This window comes from Benincasa hispida, chromosome 9 (assembly GCF_027475165.1).
Source record: "Benincasa hispida cultivar pf3 chromosome 9, pf3_genome.v1.1, whole genome shotgun sequence".
In the NCBI taxonomy this organism is placed as follows: domain Eukaryota; kingdom Viridiplantae; phylum Streptophyta; class Magnoliopsida; order Cucurbitales; family Cucurbitaceae; genus Benincasa; species Benincasa hispida.
Window position 1 is genome coordinate 78,791,705 of NC_143486.1, and position 21,501 is coordinate 78,813,205.

Here is a 21,501-nt window from a genome sequence, read left to right on the forward strand (position 1 = left end):
ACATGGGTGATAAATCAAATAATCTCATCTCATCTGCTATGCTACAATTTATCCTTACTACTCACATTATTATTTTTTTTTTCACATTAAAATGATGTATTTGGATGTCATGCCATCTAATATTTTTTTCAATAAATTTTTACGTTTTGTCAAAACAAAGACTTGATTGAGAATAACATTAATATATAAACGAAATATTAATTTCTTATTAAGTGATTAAGTAATTATTAATTCATCTGGACTGAATTTATTGATTAAACACATCTATAAATATATTTTATCAAATAAAAACAGAAACAGGTTGAAGAGCAGTGAGAGATTTAATCGCTTAATAAAGCAAGCAAAATATATTAATAAAAAAAATCAACGTGGAATAGCATTTTTGTGCAGTATGTCGGAATTACCCTTGGGCAATAATTCTATTAATACTTTTGGATTCACTTTATTACAGCCACGAACAAAAGTTGGCCACTAATTATCTTATAATTTCAAGTGGTTTATTTTAATGAGTTGATTGAAGTCCATTAATTAATCGACAACTACTTAAACAATTCGTGTTTATGTACGTTAATGATTGGTGATTGGGATGCTACGACTTTTTTTCCTTTTTTTTTTTTAATTATTTAAGTATATTGTCGATGTCTTCCTTTTTTTTAATATCTGTGAGTGTCCAACTAACTTACACACACCTCAATTTACTAATCTCACGAATCAACATGTCTTGATTCGACAATATTTGGATGCCAAAAAAATTCATAAAATATTAAATTCTAAATAGGAAGTTATCATAAAATATGGACCACTAGGCCGATCCCATATGTATTGTTGATGTCACTAATATCCTTTAGCCTTAGATAAATTAATAATACCATTTTTCTATTGATTAACTTTTTACCTCGAAAAAATTATTGCCTTATTTATATGACAATGCGAATATCATTTTTACAGACAATATTATTCTTTCCATCTTACTACTAGAGAATAATTAAAATAACTAAATCTACTATAACTCGTTAGTTCGAACGTTTAAGATTAATAGAAGTATACAATGAATATTCACGTGAAAAAAAATGTGGTCAAATTATTATATAATCTTTTCACTTTTTAATAACATAATTATAGTTCTGGATGATATACCACTTGATCTGTATATATAATAACAATCAATCACTCATAACTATATAACGTGTTATTGTCAAATGATATATACATTATGCTCGCATGAAGTTTTATAAATCATGTAAGCTACACATGTAATATACATAAATGTGAGATTTAAAATCTTATTTGTACCTATAAATTTAATTTAAATAGAAATATTAAGTAGAATACAAAATTTAATAAGAAAACTTCAATATACTTATTATATATATATAACAACTTGGCATATCACATATTTACAGGCTAAAATATAGTAGAAATGTTCCAACTAGATGCTTGAGGTGAACAATATAATAGCGTGAATAACCAGAAAACTAATATAATAAAGAATTAACTATCATTCTACATATCAACCAAATTCATATTTCAATAATAGTCGTCAAATCACATCACTACTTATCTTTTAAATGGTAGTATTTAATTTAAATAATTATTTTTAGTTTGATATGTAAGAAAATCGAGTTAATTAATAATTAATAAAATATGTTTAATATAGTAGATGACAAAAATCTTAGATTTATCCACAATTGGTGAAGAAAAAGGAGACCCTTTTATAGTAACAATTGTTTATGCATAGATTAGTGAATTCTACCTTGTTGGCTATTTGGATTAAATCTTTAAAAAAGTGGTTTCCACTCTTCAAATACATTGATTGATTACAAAAAAAATAAAGAAGAAAGAAAAAAAAAAGACTAAAATAAAATAAAATAAACTCCACACAACCAATGTCTTATTGGGTCATTGCTAGAGAAGCACTAACCCAACCAGCTGATATCCTCTTATATGTTGATGGTCAATGAATCAAAACTCCACTCCCAAAAAAACAATAATATTATTATTCTACTATAAAAAATATAAAGAACAATAAACACCCAAAATATTTTATTTAAAAACAATGATATTAGAAAAATATGCATAGATTTGTCTTCATATATCCTAATAATAGCTATGTATCTGATCTTCCTCACCTTTCCACTCCTATTCCCTAACCAAAAAATAAAAACAACAAATAGAATAATAATGATGATGATAAATTTGATTCACGCGAGAATCTCATACATGTCTGTCATTGCTGCAAGCCCTTTGTGGGTTTTATGTTTCCCGCTTCTCAGGTCTAATCTTGTCCTCCGAGTCAATCTACGTGAGAGTCATTCAAACAAATGCAATGTTGAGCTAACCAATACAGGAAATCCATAATTCAGCTAAACATAGAGAGCATAGTCAAAGTTTACTTACTTCTACTCCTTGGGGTTGTTAAATGAGACTATTTACAATGTTGCCCTTCCTTTAGCACTCGTCTATGGTTACGTGTAACATTGATGATGTCAGCGAGATTACGACTCTCGAGGTTGTAGAGCACTACATCAAAGTTAATTCAGATTATTTTTCAACTAAGATATTTCCTTCGACTTGACTGATCAACTCGAAATCCAAAGGTCTGACTTTTCCCTTTTGAGACGTACATATTCCCATTTTTATCTCCCAATTTTTCTTGAACTGAAGCTCATTCGTAGGCTTTGAACTTTATCTGAAACAACCCTCATCATATTTCATATCGGTACATAGTTGGCTTTGCCATTTGCATTATGTGATTTCCATGTGGATAATACAAACAAACCTGTTTTAAAAATAAATAAATAAATAAAAGCCAAAAATTTTACATTAGTGCTTTAGCTTTTTTCTCTTTCTATGCTTTAATGAGCTATAAGAAGCCCATGAGCTCTTATCTTTTTTTTCACCAGCTTGAAACCATTCAATCTTCTTCTCTTTACAAACATCTAGAGAGAGAAATCTAGATTGAAGGAGAAGAAACAATGGGAGCTGAAACAGGGCTTGCAATGTTTTGTGGAATACTTCAAAAAATAAAACCCTACTTGGCTATGATTTCCTTGCAATTTGGGTATGCAGGGATGTATATTGTCACAATGCTTTGTCTTAAGAAGGGCATGAACCATTACGTTCTCGCCGTGTATCGACACGTCGTTGCCACCATTGTTATCTCTCCCTTCGCTATCGTCCTTGAAAGGTCTCCTTCGATCCTTAAAATTTCACGTTCTATTTAAATCTCTTTATGATAAAAAAAAAAAATGATATTCATCAATTCTATATTGTTAGAATATAGAAGTAACTAACTTAGTCCTCTCATCGTTATTTTATATTAATGCGATTTTTTCTTGCTCTCTATATTTTTCAGAAAAATAAGGCCGAAGATGACATTACCGATTTTTGCACGAATATTGCTTCTCGGCTTTCTCGAGTAATTATTACTTCCCAAAAATTCAATTTTGTTTTTAATGTTGTATTTTCGCTTTCGGATTAATTAAGGTGTTTTTTTTTTTTTATTTCTAAATTATGATTGTGGATTAAAACAGGCCTGTGTTGGATCAAAATCTATACTATGTGGGTTTAAAACTTACCTCAGCAACATTTACCTCTGTCACCATCAATATTCTCCCTGCAGTAACCTTCATAATGGCTCTCATTTTCAGGTATTTTTATGTTTTTTTAAAAAATATATATATATTACTGTTCATTTCCCACTATATTCCAAAATTATGGGCTATTCTAATTTAGTTTTTTCCAAAAAGATTTTTAATTTCTTGTCTATTTTCCGCATCCCATCCTTGGATAATTACTGTGCCTTTCAAAGCTCAACAACTGTCGGTCATCTTAATTAATTGATTGATCGATTATTATAATTAATACTTTAGTAGGTTATTAACTCAATCACTTTAAGATCAGATAATTAATTAAAATTGCCACCTAATTTACTTTTAAAAATGCTACCTAATTCGTTTAATTTTATTTAATTTAACCATTACCTCCTAATTTATCAATTTCCTTCATTTAGACATTAAATATAATTCTTATTTTTTAAAAAACTTCGAATCACGTTTTTTTACTCTAAAAAATAAATGTGGACTGAAATATATAATTGATTTACCAAAATTTTACATATTTTGATCATTAGATTCCTAATTTACTTAATATGTTTCAAAGTGGTATATACAAATCAAAATTAGAAAAATCTAAATTAGTAAGCTTTTCGATAACAATTTCATATTTAACTTTTGTATTTGAAAATTATACTTATTTTTTCACAATTTATTTATTATAATATCTTCGCACCTTTGAAAGAAACAGTTGGTTTATTAACAAAACTAGGAAAAAAAAATGAAAACTACATTTCTAAAATTTTCAAAAATTTAGATCCCGTTTGTTAACTATTTCGTTTTTTGTTTTGATTTTTAAAAATTAAGTCTATTTTCTCCAAATTTCTTACAATGATTTGCGTGTTTATCAAGTACAATCTTTGAATTATTAGCTAAATTCTAAAAACAAAAACAAGTTTTTAAAAGTAATTTTCAGATTTTGGCTTATAACTAATGAGAAATTTGGAAGTAGAAATAATACCTATAAGCTTAATTTTCAAAAACAAAAATAAAACACCAAATGATTAACAGATGGGATCATAGTTATTGGAAGAGTAGTAAATATATATATATATATATATATATATATATATATTTTTAAAAAAACTCATGAATGGGGTAATAATAAGCTTGATTTTTAAAAACTATCTAAATTTCTCATTTAACAAAATTTTTGGTCAATCAATCTAAAAAAAAAATTAAATCAATTTCAACCACTTCAAATATTTCCTAACTTAAATGTAAAATCATGTTCAACCCTTGAAGTTACAACATTTAAAATAATTTCTTGAATTTTATCGATTTTAAAACGTAAAATGGATCAACCAGGCTAGAAAGTGTGAACTTGAAGAAGATTCGCAGCATTGCGAAGGTGGCAGGAACATTGGTGACGATCGGCGGAGCAATGGTGATGACTCTATACAAAGGACCAATCGTCGAAATCTTCCACGGCCATGGAAGCCACGCCGCCCACAGCAGCAGCAGCAGCGAGTCCGCCGACCAGCACTGGGTCCTCGGTACCCTCATGCTTCTCGGCAGTATCGTCGGCTGGTCTGGCTTCTTCATCTTGCAAGTAATTATTCTCTTTTTCTCTCCAAAAAAAGAATCGAGATTTTGTAATTTTCCTTGATTAAAATTTAATTTGTAAATAAAAAGTTCTGACTCCGCCACTGATTGTAGTCGTTCACGCTGAGGAAATACCCGGCGGAGCTGTCGCTGACCGCCCTGATATGCGTGGCCGGCACGGTGGAGGGCTCCATTGTGACCCTTATTATGGAGCGTGACTTTAGCGTGTGGGTCATCGGCTGGGACTCTCGTCTACTTGCCGCTGTTTATACGGTAAGGAAACAAAAGAAAAAGAAAAAGAAAAAAACTCGAATTTCTTTTTGGAAAAAATATATATATTATTTTTATTTGTGTTTGTTTGTTAATTTTGTTTAAATAATTAATTCAAATATTTATTATTTTAGGGTGTGATATGCTCTGGACTTGCATATTACATACAAGGCGTGGTAATTCGGGAACGTGGTCCAGTTTTTGTTACCTCTTTTACCCCTCTCTGCATGATTATTACCGCCTTCCTTGGCTCCGTTGTTTTGGCTGAGCAAATTCACCTTGGAAGGTAATTAATTACTTTTTCTTCCTTTTCCAATCTCTTTTTACCGTTGATTGTTCACCATACTTCATTATTTCTTTACGAACGTATTAATTAATCTTGTAGTTAAAACTTTAGTCACTGTTCTGACTAAACGGGTGGGTTTGTCATTTTTTCAAAGTCTAATTGGATTTTTGTTATCAAATTAAAGATTTTTGGGAAAATATGAAAATTATTTAAAGGAATTGTTAGAAATTTACGTGCACTATATTAGAAAATAAAAGATTATAAATTAAATGGTTATAGACTGGTAGGATATGTTAGACAAAATTAGACTTGTATATAATTGATACTTTTTTAAATTTGGTTTTTCAACTTTTCACTTTAATCGTTCTATTTTCAAAATAATTTTATTTATCTTAATTTTTATATTTTTAAAATTTTCATTTTGGTTCTTATAATTTTTAAAAATGATAATTTTCATCTCTTCATTTTTATCTTTATTTCAATTTTAAATTATCAAAATCGTTACTTTTTAATTATGAGAAATTAAAATGAACCAAAGTTATAAGTATAATAACTAAAATAAACATTTTAAAAGTATAGGAGCCAAAATAACTTAAATTCAAAATTATAAAGGCGTCCATCCATCTACTGTACAGTTCAAACGCACTAAATAAAATTCTTTAATGTGTAGAAAGAAAATTCTATTATGTATAAAAAGATGTATTAGATTGAGTACAGCCTAATAATTGCCTTAATTTTTTTTTTTTAAAAAAAAACAATGAAAATTTCCAAATGTTTCAAAATTCAAAATCTTCCTTTTGTGTTGCAGCATAATCGGAGCCATTTTCATAGTGATGGGGCTATACTTAGTGGTGTGGGGCAAAGCCAAGGACCATCTAAACAAATTGACCAGTCAAAAAGGCAGCGCCGACACCGAATTACCGATCACCGCCGAGCCGGAAACCACCGCCGCCGAGCGTTGTTCTTCCAAGGCTCCACCGGCGTGATGGTTGTGAGAGCTGTCGAATCATGAAGAAATGAAAGAGGCGGCCCATTTTCATTTTGTCAACTTTTCCAATTTAATTTTCGTTTAACTTTAATTTTCTCATCACCATCTTTTTCTGCAGAAATATATATTTAAATGTTGGTGTGTTTTTTCTTTTTTTGGGAGGTGGGTTTAAATATATAAATGGTACGAGTTTTGGCTCGTATAATTTCACTCTTTGTAATATGTAGAAAAAAAAATGGGGCTTCAAGTTCATATTATATGATGATGTTTATAAAGATCATGTAATTCTACGTATATTTTGCTGTGTCTTTCCTAAACCAATACGGTGGTTTAATTTTATCATATACTTCTAATTTTGATGTACTTCTCCTCTCTCATATCTCTCTTTCCATACTTCTTTTTATTCCTCTTGTTTTCAATTAATTTTCACCCATTGGTTTTATGTAAATATATAGAGATCGAATAAACACAAGAGAATGATCAAAGATAAGGTACCTTACCTTATCGATTGTAATTCGAGAGTTTAGTTTTAATATGATCTTTACGGCTCAGCCAAACTTCGAATCAAATTGTTTGTATGTTGAATAAATCATAGTTTATTTGAATGGAGAGTGTTGGCGCTTGGATCTCATTCGCATTTGTTGTTGTGAGTCCCACTTTGGCTTGATCTTCGGCTCACTTCTTCTAGGTTTGGTCTCGCTTAGAAGCTAACCTGCATAAGAAAGCTCCACGTTGGTATGTTGTCGAGCATACCACACTATGATGCCTTAGTATAAGAAGTGTATCGTTTGGCTAAACACACAAGAAGTAAGGTTAGTTAGGGCAATCCTTTGGAGTTACTTACTCTTCTCTCATGGGAGTCGTCGAACGAGAATATTTAGGGCCCATTTGATAACGTTTCTGTTTCCCATTTCCTGTTTCCTATTTTCTGTTTCCCGTTTCTTGTTCCACATTTCTCGTTTTTTATTTTTTTAAGAACTAAAAACATAGATATGTTTGGTAACTATTTTTATGTCTTGTTTCCTAAAAAAAAAAAAAAAAGAAACAAAAACAAAAACTTTTTTGATAACTATTTCTTGTTTCTCATTTCTCATTTCTCATTTTTCCCCCTTGCCTTTTCTTTTTTTTCTTTTTTTTTTTGTTGCTGGTCACCACCTCTGACCATTGCCGGTCAACTCCAACCACCACCACAAACTCCTCTGGCGATATTTTTCCTAACATTTTATCTTATTTGATAGTTTAAATATAATTTAATTATGTAAAACAAAAAATATATAGCATGTATTCCATTATAAAATATTTACACTATCAAATACATACAAGTCTTGATGCAAAGTTAATAATTATCATATAATTGTTTCTATCATTTACATGTTGCTAAAATTCAATCTGAAATATTATTTCTCATTCAATTCATTTGTCTTGAATGATGTTGACTCAAATGTGACTCAGTTATATAAATATATTAATGTCTTGGTTGTAAAATATCAAAGTGAATCTAATTGAATATTTTAGTAAATAAAATTTATATATTACAAAATTCTAACCAGTTTCAAATATACTAAAAGTAATAAATTTTAAGTTAAGATAATATATTAAATATGCATATTGCAAAATTCAAAATGTAAAATAAAAAAAATATTTAAATATACATATTGAAAGTTTGCGATTTGAACATCAAAATAATATTTAAATTTCAATGTTGGAAAATTTAAAATTCAAAATTTAATTAAACATATAAATATAAAAAAAAATTAATAAAGGGAAAAAATGAAAGAAAGAAATGTAAAAGAGATATAGCCAAATCAATATAGAAAAGAATGAAATATATATATATATACATAATAAACAAAATCATATTCCCGAATGGAAACAAAATAGGAAGAAACTACTTTTGGTAGTTCCTCAAATTTGACCCCCCCCCCCCACCCCCAAACTTTTCTTAAATTTTTAAAACAAGAAACTATAATACTTATCAAACATGTCAGTTTATTAAAAAATGAGAAAAATGAACGAAATGAGAACGTTATCAAACGGACCCTTATAGGCTCTTCTTCTGACACTTGTCTTTGGTTACATGTAACGTTGGCGATGTTGAGGTGGTTTTTGGTGCTCGAGGTTGCAGGGTACCAGACTGAGCACAACTCAATTATTTTCCGATTGATATATTTATCGATCTGATTAGTCAACCCAAACCTCGAGGCACTAACTTTTTCTCTTTTGATACTGGTGTTCCTTTTTGCCTCCTCTCGATACCCTATGAATCCAAGCGTATCTATGAGCTTTGTACAATTCTCAACAAAATAAAAGGTTAGTAAAGAGATAAAAGAAGAAGATAAGTGAGATTTTCATGGGTATATATGAAAACAGTTTGAAGTAAATTTATGAATTATTTTAACAAAGTTAATCGATCTCTTGTGTATCATGCATGTGAAGATCGAGGCAAAAAGCTTGTAGGGGCTCACCACTCTATCTTTTATCTATTCATTCCGTGTGGATTGGTCATAAATCAAATTTTTTCATATCCAACTGGAATCACCCTCACATGAGTGTATTTCAATTATTGATATGTTTGTGTCGTTTTACAACGAGAGAGATGTACCTATTTATTGGTCAAATCATAACTATAACATAAACCCTAAAGTAAAACTTTTAGAACTTAATTTAAAGTAAATCCATATATACATGTCTATGGCCATATATACCTAAACTAAAGCTCTTAAAACTATAAATTATAATAATAAATCCAAATCCAAAGTGACCAACCAAATAGAGTATTATTCTTCTAATTTGTCCAACTAAAATTTGAAAGTTACAAATTTATATGCATTTAAACATTAGTGTAAAATATTTCATTTTTTTGGAGTGATTGAGCTTGTATTGTAAAGTAATATAGATAGAACCATAGACAATAAATTTTAATGTCCAAACTAAAATAGGTTCCAAAGATTCTCACTTGCAAGTAGAAGTATCAACTATCAAGTGTACGAACGAATTTAAAAAGGGGAAGGAATCCTCTAAATAGTAAATAAATAAATAATAAAAGGGAAGGAATCATTTCCAAGTTCAACGGTGGAAATGATGAGATTCAGAAATAAAAGAGATTGAACGTGGAAACGATGGAACATTCACTTTGGCTTTAATAAAAAGTAACTTCACAAGATGGGATTAAAGTAACTTGCATTTCTTTTCCAACGACATGATGCGAAAAGACTAATTTATTTGGCTTTTCACCTTTTTTTTCTTCTTCAGATTATATTTTTTAAAAAAACTTATGAACTTTTTAGGTAGGGTATCCCATATCCGTTTATGTTTGGACACGATCTAAATCATATAGAGAAAATATCATGATTTAACGATAGAGATGTATTGAACTAGCACTTGTAACTTTCACACCGTTGCATGATCGTAAATAGTATGACCTAGACCCTATATATGACGCATCATGATTTGATAGTTTAATTTTGAACGAAAATCAGGTATTTTGCCCCATTATAACTATCTTGCTTGAAGTGAGTACACAACGAAGTGATGTATTATTTAATACATAGAGTGTGATTTGGATCGTAGTCATCATAGATATGAAACATGATAATCCAATAATAAATATATGTTTGATAAATTTCCTTTCCCCTTTAAACTTTTGTATATGTCTATTTTGTCTTTTGTAATTTCAGAACAACTATTCTCACAACGTAAAAAGTTATTTCATTAATGGTAAAAAATTACTTTCAATCTCTAAACTTCCATAGAAGAAACTACTTAGTCCCTTGACTTTTATTTGTAATGGTGTAGTACATGTACTTGTAGAGTTGTAACAATTTAATCTTTGAACTTTAGCGGCTAATATTTTAGTCACTACTTTCAAAATTGTAACTATCTAGTCTCTAACGTAAAAAAATATTATCAAACTTAATTGTCAATCTTCATAATATAACGACTTAGTCTTTAACAAAAAATAAGTATGATACCAAATACAATTACCTAAAATTTTCATGTGATTAGATTATATATATACATATATAATCATCTTTATGTCATCTTATTTCACGAAATAAAAAATAATAATATAAATAGGGTCTATGCTAACTTTTTTTTTTTTTTTTTTAAAAAAAAGGTATATTAGGTATGTGAAGATTTAAAACATAGACCTTTTGATCACTTATAAATGTTATATATCAATTGAGTTCTGCTCGATTTGATAATTCTATACTACTTAATCTTTATAATAAACCAATATTATTTCAAGTTTTATCCTTAAATCGACTATTAAATTGAATAAATATGTGCAATACACAGTATCACCCTAGTATTAATTTAAAGAAGTTCAAGGGAGACTCTTTTGATAATTTCTTTTGTCAAATTCTAATAATATAATATGATGAAATTTTGCTTTGATTTTCCATTTAAATTTGTAATTGACTCTTGCTTGATGAGCTTTAATGTGTTCCCAAGAGTCTGTAATTTATTTGACGTCATTAGAGTTGGATTTAAGTTGTAAATCGAAGAAACAAGGGAAGAGGCCGAGTTGCAGTTCCAGAAAATCAGCCTCTGTTCTTATCGTCATTAAGCTTCACGTTTAGCTTCATGCATTAGACGATGTGAAGAAAAGCTAAACGGTCGTGTAGCTTTACTAAATGATCAGGCAAAGTGCAAAACAATGGTCGTCATTGCTAAATGATGAGACTTAGCGGGATGTTGAACATGAGCGAGAGCTACCGATTCGACCGATTCTCTTGTGGTCTGGTCCGGTTCAGCTTCGAATGGTTCTTGGTTGCTCTGGTTCAGACTTGGTTGGTCCGGTTCAGACAATTCGGATCCGATTCAAGCTACTTAAGTTCGTTTTGAAATGGTTCGAGCGGTCTGGGAGCGATTCAGAAGCTGTTTTGTAATAATTAGATTTTGTTTGCTTATTTTTGCTAAAACTAAAGTCATATCAGTTAGTGTTTAATTATTTATGCATGTGATGTATGCTAGAATTAAATAAGTCTTGTATGTGCATACAGTATGTCACGTAGATTGAAAATCCCACCATAGGAAGCATGCTACATGCATTAAAAGTATGTTATAAAATGTTATAATATATAGTATGCATGTTAGGGTTTCTTTTATTTAATATAATAGTTATATTAGATATTGAATGCCTTTATTGTTTGTCGTGGATGTTTAGCATGTCTTAAATTTTGTAAGTTGTTATAAAATTGAGTTAGACGTTTAAAATCCATAACAAAGAACAGCTGCATGCTCACTTAGGTTAACCACTTGTTTTAATAGTTAAAATAGGTCGTTAAACTTGTAAAACTAGGGTTACAAACTCAACCAGTATATAATCTTGTCGAAGGCTGGGGGTATTTAAGTTGACGGTCTACGGAACACCTCCTACCTGAGGATTAGCCGAATAATTGAGCGTTGGTAACCGGTTTTATGAGCATTCGTGAGCGGTGTGAGGTAATAAAAACGGTTTATCACCTAGACATCGTAGATTTAAAATCCATTTATAAGTGTTATACTTGGATAAACCACCTAGACTTAGGGTTAAATTTATTAGCCAAAAAGAACCTAAGTATAAATATACCCAAACATTTAGAACACTTCAGTGGGAGAATAATAGTTATTAGCTCTCACGTCCTCAAGAGTTCACACCGTGAGATCCATGCTCGGCTTCTTGTCGATTTTACCTCGACTGCTCCATACGGAAAGTGTTTGCATGGGTTAATAACAAGGTGAATGGGGGAAGTCGTTCATAGTAAGTGGGTGAAGGAAACGTGTCAACATTGTCCTACGGTCTCCTCTATTAGTTTGAACCGTGAGATTCTTATGTTGCACCTGTTGTCATTTTCCATGCGGCACTAGCTAGTCGTTAACTGCGGCGATCCCTACGGAGGGTTGTAACATAGGATTCGGAACAACTCAGGCTTCAGTAAAATGAATAGGGTCTTATAGTTCCGTCTTGGGTATTGTCTTTTATTTCGGAGGCATACTCATACCGTTCTATAAGATCTGAAAATGGCGAGTCTACACTTACAAGACTTACTAAGTGTTAGTAATGATCTTGACTGAAAACGATAACTAATTGACTATCGGAATATGAGTAGATAGTATTTGGTCAAGAATTGTCTTGCTTTTGTGAAGGAATTCTTGACTGCCCCACAGTAGCATTTGTTCTAAATCACTTAAGTGTCGTTGCAAAAATAATAATCATTATCACTTTGCTAAAACTTGATTGGATTTAAAAGCAATTCACTTATAAAATTTGTTTATAATTTCTGAATGGCGAGTTCTATCATATAATTGTAGGCTTCGGACAAATTGATTGGGGACAATTATGTAAATTGGAAATTGAATTTGAAAACAATACTCATGATAGACGATTTGAAATTTGTCTTAATGGAGGAATGTCCTCTCATTCCTAGCTCAAATTCCAACCGAACTGTTCAGGAAGTGTTTGATAGATGGATCAGGGCTAATAATAAAAGCCCATGCTTATATTCTCGCCAATCTGTCTGACATTTTGGCCAAAAAACACGAGGGTATGAACAATGCCAAAGAGATTATAGAATCTCTAAGAGGGATGTTTGGACAGTCGTCCTTCACCCTGAGGCATGATGCTATCAAATACGTTTACAATAGTCGCATGGAAGAGAGGACCAATGTTCGTGAACATGTCCTGGACATGATGGTCCACTTTAATGTGGCTGGAGAGAACGGTGCTATAATGGATGAGAGAAGTCAAGTTGGCTTTATTCTAGAATCTCTTCCGAAGAGTTTTCTGCAATTTTGTACCAATGCCTTGATGAATAAAATTGAATACAACTTGACAACTCTGCTTAATGAGCTGCAGGCTTTTTAGACCATGTTGAGAACTGAAGGTCTAGAACAAGTACCAGAAGTAAATGTTGCTTTTGCTAAGAAGAGAGGAATGTCCTCCAAGCCTGAAGTTGTCTCGTCTTCGCAGACTAAGAGTATTCTGGTGACGGGAAATTAGAAGTTAAATTATTCAACAACTAAAATCTCGTGGACGCAATATGTGATGCATGTTCTTAAGATATGCATTGATAGTCATGCGTCGATGGTCATGCGTTGGAATGATTATGTGTTAACAAGTGTATGCGTTGACCATGCGTCCTGTCACAAGTTTTCTTGCGTTCACGCCAAGTATAACATGAACGCAAGTTTCTCGGGTAATCCGAGGTCGAATACGGGGACTTGTAGCAAAATGAATGTGGTGGTTTAAATAAAAGAATGTTGGAGGGGTTGCTAAGTTAATCCTACTCTTACTTCTATCTAACAGACAATGTAATGAGAATATGCATGAGAGGTAGAGACACGACAACTCTTGACGTGAAACAAATGAATGGGAAAGACAGATAAAATGTGGAGATGTTTTCATTGCAATCCTTAAGAGTGACCACAAGGTCAACCTTAGTCAACGCAAGCCATGCAATCATGTAACACACATACAATAGTAAACCACCTCTCGGTGCGAATGCTACGGCTTCTAATACTAGAACACATGCGATATATGCAATAAGTCTATAGGGCCTACACATAAGCCTCTATTCCTATTTATGCAATGACAAAATGGCATCCACATAAATATGCGACCACATAATATCATACCTATCTCTAGGGTGCATGCGATGCAGTGTTGACAAACAGAGGTTATCTCTAAGTCCCTATCTCTTGCTTATGTCGATCTAATCTCACTCTCTCGAGTCTAGATTCTAACCTAGCTCTCTCAAGTCATTAGGTTCTTTCTTTAGACTCTCTCGAGTAGCTCTAAAGGGTTGTTGGGCATAACATAAAACAAGACAATCGCATGAACTTGGTTGACGCAAGATTATTCCTATCTTTAGTGAACAATGTATGATTGCTTAATGCGACCAACCACTTACCCCCCCCCCCCCCGAGTAGTTGGTTGTTGCTGACCTTACTTATAGACAAGTAATGCGTTAGCCTATAGACAGGCGTTGCCGCAACTTCACACTAAGCAAATAAGGTTACTCACACACTCACGCAACGCATATCTCTTGGTATGTTGCTACATGCTTTATATCCCTAATCCACATGACTAAGTATTCAATACCCAAGCAATCCCACTAAGTGTTGCAATGAAAGTAAAGATGATAAGTAAAGAAGATGGAAATGGAGTCGAAGGAAACAAAGAAATGCATTGAAAATAAATTGTATTAATTCATTAATCACAAAATGTCATACAATACAATATAAGAAAAGAAAAGAAAATGAATGGGCAGACTTGCTTCCAACGGATGTGCGTCAAGGTTGCCGGTGGTGCCATGGATATGTAGTGGAGCTGACTCTCTCGAGATCTAGTTCCGGTCGAAGACTCCGATCGTCACTCGAAATGGATGAAGGAGGTGAAGAACTCTCAAGCGTCTTATCATGCATTTTGTCTGGACCGCAAAGAAAACCCTGGGTTGCAAGGGTAATCCCCGAACCAAGTTGGAATTTTGCTCAACAGCTTTTATTTATAGAGCTTGGATCGCCGACAACATTAATGGACTATTCTGATTCTGACATCCGGCGTGTTAGTCCTTTTCTGAACCTCTACCGCTAACGGCGTGGTAGGTGAAATGTCAGCATCAGCTTATGATTTTCTCAAAGTAGATGCGTTGATGCATTTTTTCCACCAACCTTGCATTGATCCCATTAGTATGCGTTATCACGTAGTCGCAATCATTCAATGACCGCATTTGCTTAATACCGCAACTCTACACGATGACCGCAATCGCTTGACGAGTGCAACTCCCATGCAATGGACGCATACGGTTGATTACCGCAACATCCATGCGTTGATCGACGTGTTCGCCTTTGCGATGGAGAGTTTCTCCGTATGCGGTCGTCTATGCGATGGTCTGGTTTCCGCGTTTGCGTCCACTTCCTATATTAGCTACAAAAATAGAACATTGAACACATAATAACGCATAATAACGGGTTAGCCGAGATTCATCATGTTGATCAACGCAAGCTCACTTTCTCGTGAATTCCTAGAATAATTGCCGCATATTCTGCTTAACAACCTTCATAATTCTAAGTAAAAGACCTAAGATGACATACATTTCTGTGTGTCATCACACCTCCAAACTTAAAATCATGCTTGTCCTCAAGCATGCATTATACTCAAGAAACTCTAACTCACCTTCATGCTTTCCTTTGCGATGACCAGCTTCTTAGAATATAATTTACACACACCTCTGACCATCACCGCAATGCTCTCTTCCACTTTGGTTGCTTATTCAAAAAGATCTTTTATAAATTTAAATCCGGCAAGCCTTTGCTCAAAAACTTTTTATTCATTCACTGCAACTTTGCGTTTAGCTTTTGAGAATGCGTTCGTTCAAAATACTTCAAAATTTGGCGATGACTTATTCAAATGCAGCGTTGAACCTGGTTACGCCCTTCGTTTTGGCTTACCCCTACATATGTCATGCAGGCATCCAACTTCGGTTGCATTCCATATTCAACTTAGCTCTTGTCTCCTTTGATTTGGCTTGCACCGAACAGAGGAGTTGCACTTATGCACTGATCCTGGCAACTTGCCTTCGTTTTGGCTTGCCTCCACATGTGTCATGAGGACATCCAACTTCGAGCAAGTGCCTTTCACAGCTTAACTCTTATCAACATGGGTTTCCCCATTGCGTTGACAATGGAGTTATTATTCTCAACGGTTTTTTTTTCTTTCAAATGATCGCAATGTAATGAACGCAATTCTCCGAGACTGCTGCCACCCCCAAACTTAGAGGTGGCAGCGTTCTCACCGCAAAGCTAAAAATAAAATTACAAGAATGCGATAATAAATGTTTGAACAAAGGTTTGTACAAAATAAAACTTAAGACTTTCAAATTTTGAAAAAGCTAATAAAAGTAAAGAATGCCTTGGGTTGATTAGTTAGAAGATGCGGTGAATTATACGTACCATCATAGAAACATCGCAAAACAACGCAATCGGGAAAGGAAGAATTTCAAAAGAATAAGGCGTATAAGATAACAACAAAAGACCTTAGGCGGAACAATGCATGCGATCATGCGTTGGAATTCACGCGATTGAAGTCATGCGTTGATGGACGAAAGGAATTCTTCTGTTGAACTGCGAACCGAGGAGATTTATTGTTGCACCTGCAAGAGCAAACGTACTATATCCAAGGAAGCAGCCATATATCCAAAATAACAATAAAAATAAAAATAACCTAAATTAAGAAAGTAAAGTAAAGATAGAGTAGAAGACGTCCCTGGAAAAATAAGAGTGTTGTCACCGCAAGGAGTTTTCCATGCAGGAGATGGTTCTCAACTACTTAGATCAAGTTTCGTTGACCATTGAAACTTTCAGCAATTGTTGGGCTCATGTGGCCGTCATGTGCTTAGAATTACCTTAAGCTCTTTTGCGACTGATTACCCTTCTACCTTGGAGTCAATACTGGCTTTCAGCGCATCGCCTACACTTCAATATTGTTTGCAACCTGGTCGCACAAGCTGCAATATTCCCAAGATAAAAAGTTTGCTCGCAGAGACAAAACTTAACAAACAATTAGCTGCCAAGTCCCCGGCAACGGCACCAAAAACCTTGGTGAAAGGAAATTAAAAGTCAAATTATTCAACAACTAAAATCCCGTGGACGCAATATGCGTTGATAGCCATGCGTCGATGGTCATGCGTTGGAATGATTATGCGTTAACAAACGTATGCGATGACCATGCGTCCTGTCACAAGTTTTCTTGCATTCACGTTTCTCGGGTGATCCGAGGTCGAACACAGGGACTTGTAGCAAAATGAATGCGATGATGTGCATGCGACGGTTTAAATAAAAGAATGTTGGAGGGGTTGCTAAGTTAATCCTACTCCTACTTCTATCAAACAGACAACACAATGAGAATATGTATGAGAGATAGAGACACGACAACTCTTGACATAAAACAAATGAATGGGAAAGATAGATAAAATGCGTAGATGTTTTCATTGCAACCCTCAAGAGTGACCGCAAGGGCAACCTTAGTCAACGCAAGCCATGCGATCATGCAACACACATACAATAGTAAACCACCTCTCTGTGCGAATGCTATGGCTTCTAATACTAGAACGCATGCGATATATGCGATAAGTCTACAAGGCCTACACATAAGCCTCTATTTCTATTTATGCGATGACAAAATGACATCTACACAAATATGCGACCACATAATATCATACTTATCTCTAGGGTGCATGCGATGCAGTGTTGACAAATAGAGTTTATCTCTAATTCCCTATCTCTTGCTTATGTCGATCTAATCTCGCTCTCTTGAGTTTAGATTCTAATCTAGCTCTCTCGAGTCATTAGGTTCTTTCTTTAGACTTTCTCTCGAATAGCTCTAAAGGGGTGTTAAGCACAACATAAATCAAGACAATTGGATGAACTTGGTTGATGCAAGATTATTCCTATCTCTAGTGAACAATGCATACATTGTTTAATGCGACCAACCACTTACCCTCCCGAGCAGTTGGTTATTGCTGACTTTACTCATAGACAAGCAATGTGTTAACCTATAGACAGGCGTTGCCGCAACTTCACACTAAGCAAATAAGGTTACTCACACACTCACGCAACGCACACCTCTCGGTAGGTTGCTACATGTTTCATATCCCTAATCCACATGACTAAGTATGCAATACCCAAGCAATCTCACTAAGTGTTGCAATGAAAGTAAAGATGATAAGCAAAGAAGATGGAGATGGAGTCGAAGGAAACAAAGAAATGCATTGAAAACAAATTGTATTAATTCCTTAATCACAAAATGTCATACAATACAAAATAAGAAAAGAAAGGAAAATGAAATGATCGGCTGGAAGCAAAGACTTGCTTCCAGCGGATGTGCGTCAAGGCTACCGATGGTGCCATGGATGGGCGGTGGAGCTGACTCTTTCGAGATCTAGCTCCGGTCGAAGGCTCCGGTCGTCACTCAGAATGGATGAAAGAGGTGAAGAACTCTCAAGTGTCTTTTCACGCATTTTGTCTAGATCGCAGGGAAAACCTTGGGTTGCAGGGGTAATCCCCGAACCAATTTGGAATTTTGCTCAACGCCTTCTATTTATAGAGCTTGGATCGTCGACAGCTTTAATGGACTGTTCTGATTCTGACATTCAGTGCCTTAGTCCTTTTCTGAACCTCTGCCACTAACGACGTGGTAGGTGAAATGTCAGCATCAACTTATGATTTTCTTGAGGTAGATGCGTTGATGCGTTCATTCCACCAACCTTGCGTTGATCCCAATAGTATGCGTTATCATATAGCCGCAATCATTCAATAACCGCATTCACTTAATACCGCAATTCTACACGATGACCGCAATCGCTTGACGAGTGTAGCTCCCATGCGATGGACGCATACGGTTGATTACCGCAACATCTATGCATTGATCGACGCGTTCACCTTTGCAATGGAGATTTTCTCCGCATGCGATCATCTATGCGGTGGTCCGATTTCTGCATTTGCGTCCACTTCCTGTATTAGCTACAAAAATATAACATTAAACGCATAATAATGCATAATAACGAGTTAGCCGAGATTCATCATGCTGATCGACGCAAGCTCACTTTCTCGTGAATTTCTAGCATAATTGCCGCATATTCTGCTTAACAACCTTCATAATTCTAAGTAAACGGCCTAAGATGACATGCATTTCTGCATGTCATCATATTCCAGCGAAGAAAGACAAAGGGAAAGGGAAAAGGCCTATTGGTAAGAAGAGCAAAAAAACCGATACAGAGAAAGGGAAATGTTTCCACTATAACGAGCTGAGGCACTGGAAGAGAAATTGCCCTAAATATCTTGCAGAGAAGAGAGCGGAGAAAGGCAAATAGGCTGCTTAGATCCTGGAGACCGTTTGCTCAGCTCATTCAGTAGGAGAAGTTGCTGATGAAGATGTAAATTACTTGTTTTTGTTAAATCTTGTAATGAACCTTTTGTACATATTTTTTGTTATGAATGAAATGTTTTTTCAAGAAATATGTTTGTTCTATCTCCTAGAAACTTCTGTTAATAGCCATAAGCAAATATTCAAATATTTAAATGGTTGAGATCGAAGTATAATGAATTTAAGATTTCTAGCTCTGACTGTTAACAAGAGTTGTTAAGGAAGGTTAGACCATCTTAATCAAAGAGTTGAGAGTACCTCAATGTAGTGGGAGGAAAATGTGCTTCCTAGCCATTATTGAGAATTAGATGAATTCCCCATAAGAAACCTGTTTGTATACAAATATGTTTATAATGATTCTCTCGGCTAAAGTGTTTAAGAATCATTTAGTAAGACTAGAAATACCGGAGGTTAATAACCTAGGGCAAGTGGGAGAAATATCAAGTATGAGATATCAAGTGGTAAAACCATGGGTATGGGATGCACTAGTTTATTGTATTCCTCTATAAAACTAAAAAACGCAGTCTTATATATCGGATATATAAGTTACCACTGGAGTTTTAGTTCAAGTGGGAGTTTGTTGGGTTTTATGTCCTAAAATTCGTGGTCTGTAAACATTATAACTTATTATGAGAATTTAATAAAGTTGTTGTTGAAATATTTTTTTTTTAGAAATCCAATAAATCTAAGTCCCTTGACTATTATATGTGTACTTGAACTTTATGTGGAGACATACAAGTGGATCTGATTTGAGTAAATAGTCAAAATGATCTATAGTATATGAATAAGGTTGGGTACCTTATTCTGGTAACACTATTGGATACGGCCTACTCTGTAGTTGTTCCAAAGAGTTGTAAAGTGCTACATACGAAGTGATCCTAATTCGTGCATGTTGAGACATGAAGAGTATGGGTGTCCTGTGCAAATGAGTTTTGTGCAAGATCGGACCACAAAACCTGTCATTCTTGCTTTATAACGTTGTTTACTGTTTAAGACTAGCTATTTCAAAACGATGACCTAGGTAACTTAACCTTAATCTTGGGCCAACTATAAATTCCTGTTTGTTTGGGATTATCCTTTGATCTACAAACGGTGAGAGTAGACCAATTGCCTCTGCTCGATAAGCTTACCATTTTGGGGATACGGCCGAATGAATAGCTGGGAACATAGGGTGCAAAAGGAATTCACTCATACCCGGTTAGGGTTAGTAGAGAGGTTGTTCCCTTCAAGTGATGATTATGGGTCTTGAACAAGAGATCTCACCCTCCCATTGGCCTGGGAGGGATTCGATTTGTTGATTGGATCACAAATCAATTATTTATTAGGGGATCAGTGGAATTTAAGAAACAAGAGGTAATTTCGAGGGTAAAATAGAGATTCGACCCAACCATTATTACGAACAACATGTGAAGGGTTAACTTACTAATCATGGTTATATCGAGTGGACATAATATATCTACAGTGAGGGAAATTCAACTATGGGCTTTAGTGGAATCACCCATTAGTTAACGAATGGGAGTTAAATTGGTCTAATGAGTTTAGCCGATTATTCTTGGATCGTTGGAGCCCATGATCTGTAGGTCTGCGAGGTCCCCCTACTAGCTCATAAATAGATAAGCTCTATAATAGCGTGATAAGTTAATTTGAAGTATTCAAATTAGAATTAAATGAGTTTGGAGAAATATGATTTAAATATTTGAAGATGAAATTGTGTTAAAAATTAATTTAATATTTGATATTAAACTAATTAGAATTATTTAAATAATTATTTATTAATTTTATTAAAAAAATTAATTTTGTAAAATTAATAATATTTTTAGTTTTATTAAATAAATTTGATTTTTGAAATCAATTTTGATAAAATTAAAAAAGAAAAAAAACACAAGGTTGG

The 21,501-nt window shown here is 33.7% G+C and overlaps 1 protein-coding gene across 1 annotated transcript; it reads left to right on the plus strand.

Annotated features, from left to right (window-relative positions):
• Positions 1-2,890: 2,890 nt before the first annotated feature.
• On the plus strand, positions 2,891-7,066 carry LOC120085043 (WAT1-related protein At4g08300-like). The gene is made up of 7 exons (XM_039040878.2): positions 2,891-3,187; positions 3,356-3,418; positions 3,534-3,650; positions 4,923-5,166; positions 5,274-5,432; positions 5,564-5,715; positions 6,524-7,066. Exons 1-7 carry the CDS (start codon positions 2,976-2,978, stop codon positions 6,699-6,701), a joined length of 1,125 nt encoding a protein of 374 aa, XP_038896806.1. The 5' UTR covers positions 2,891-2,975; the 3' UTR covers positions 6,702-7,066.
• Positions 7,067-21,501: the final 14,435 nt, after the last annotated feature.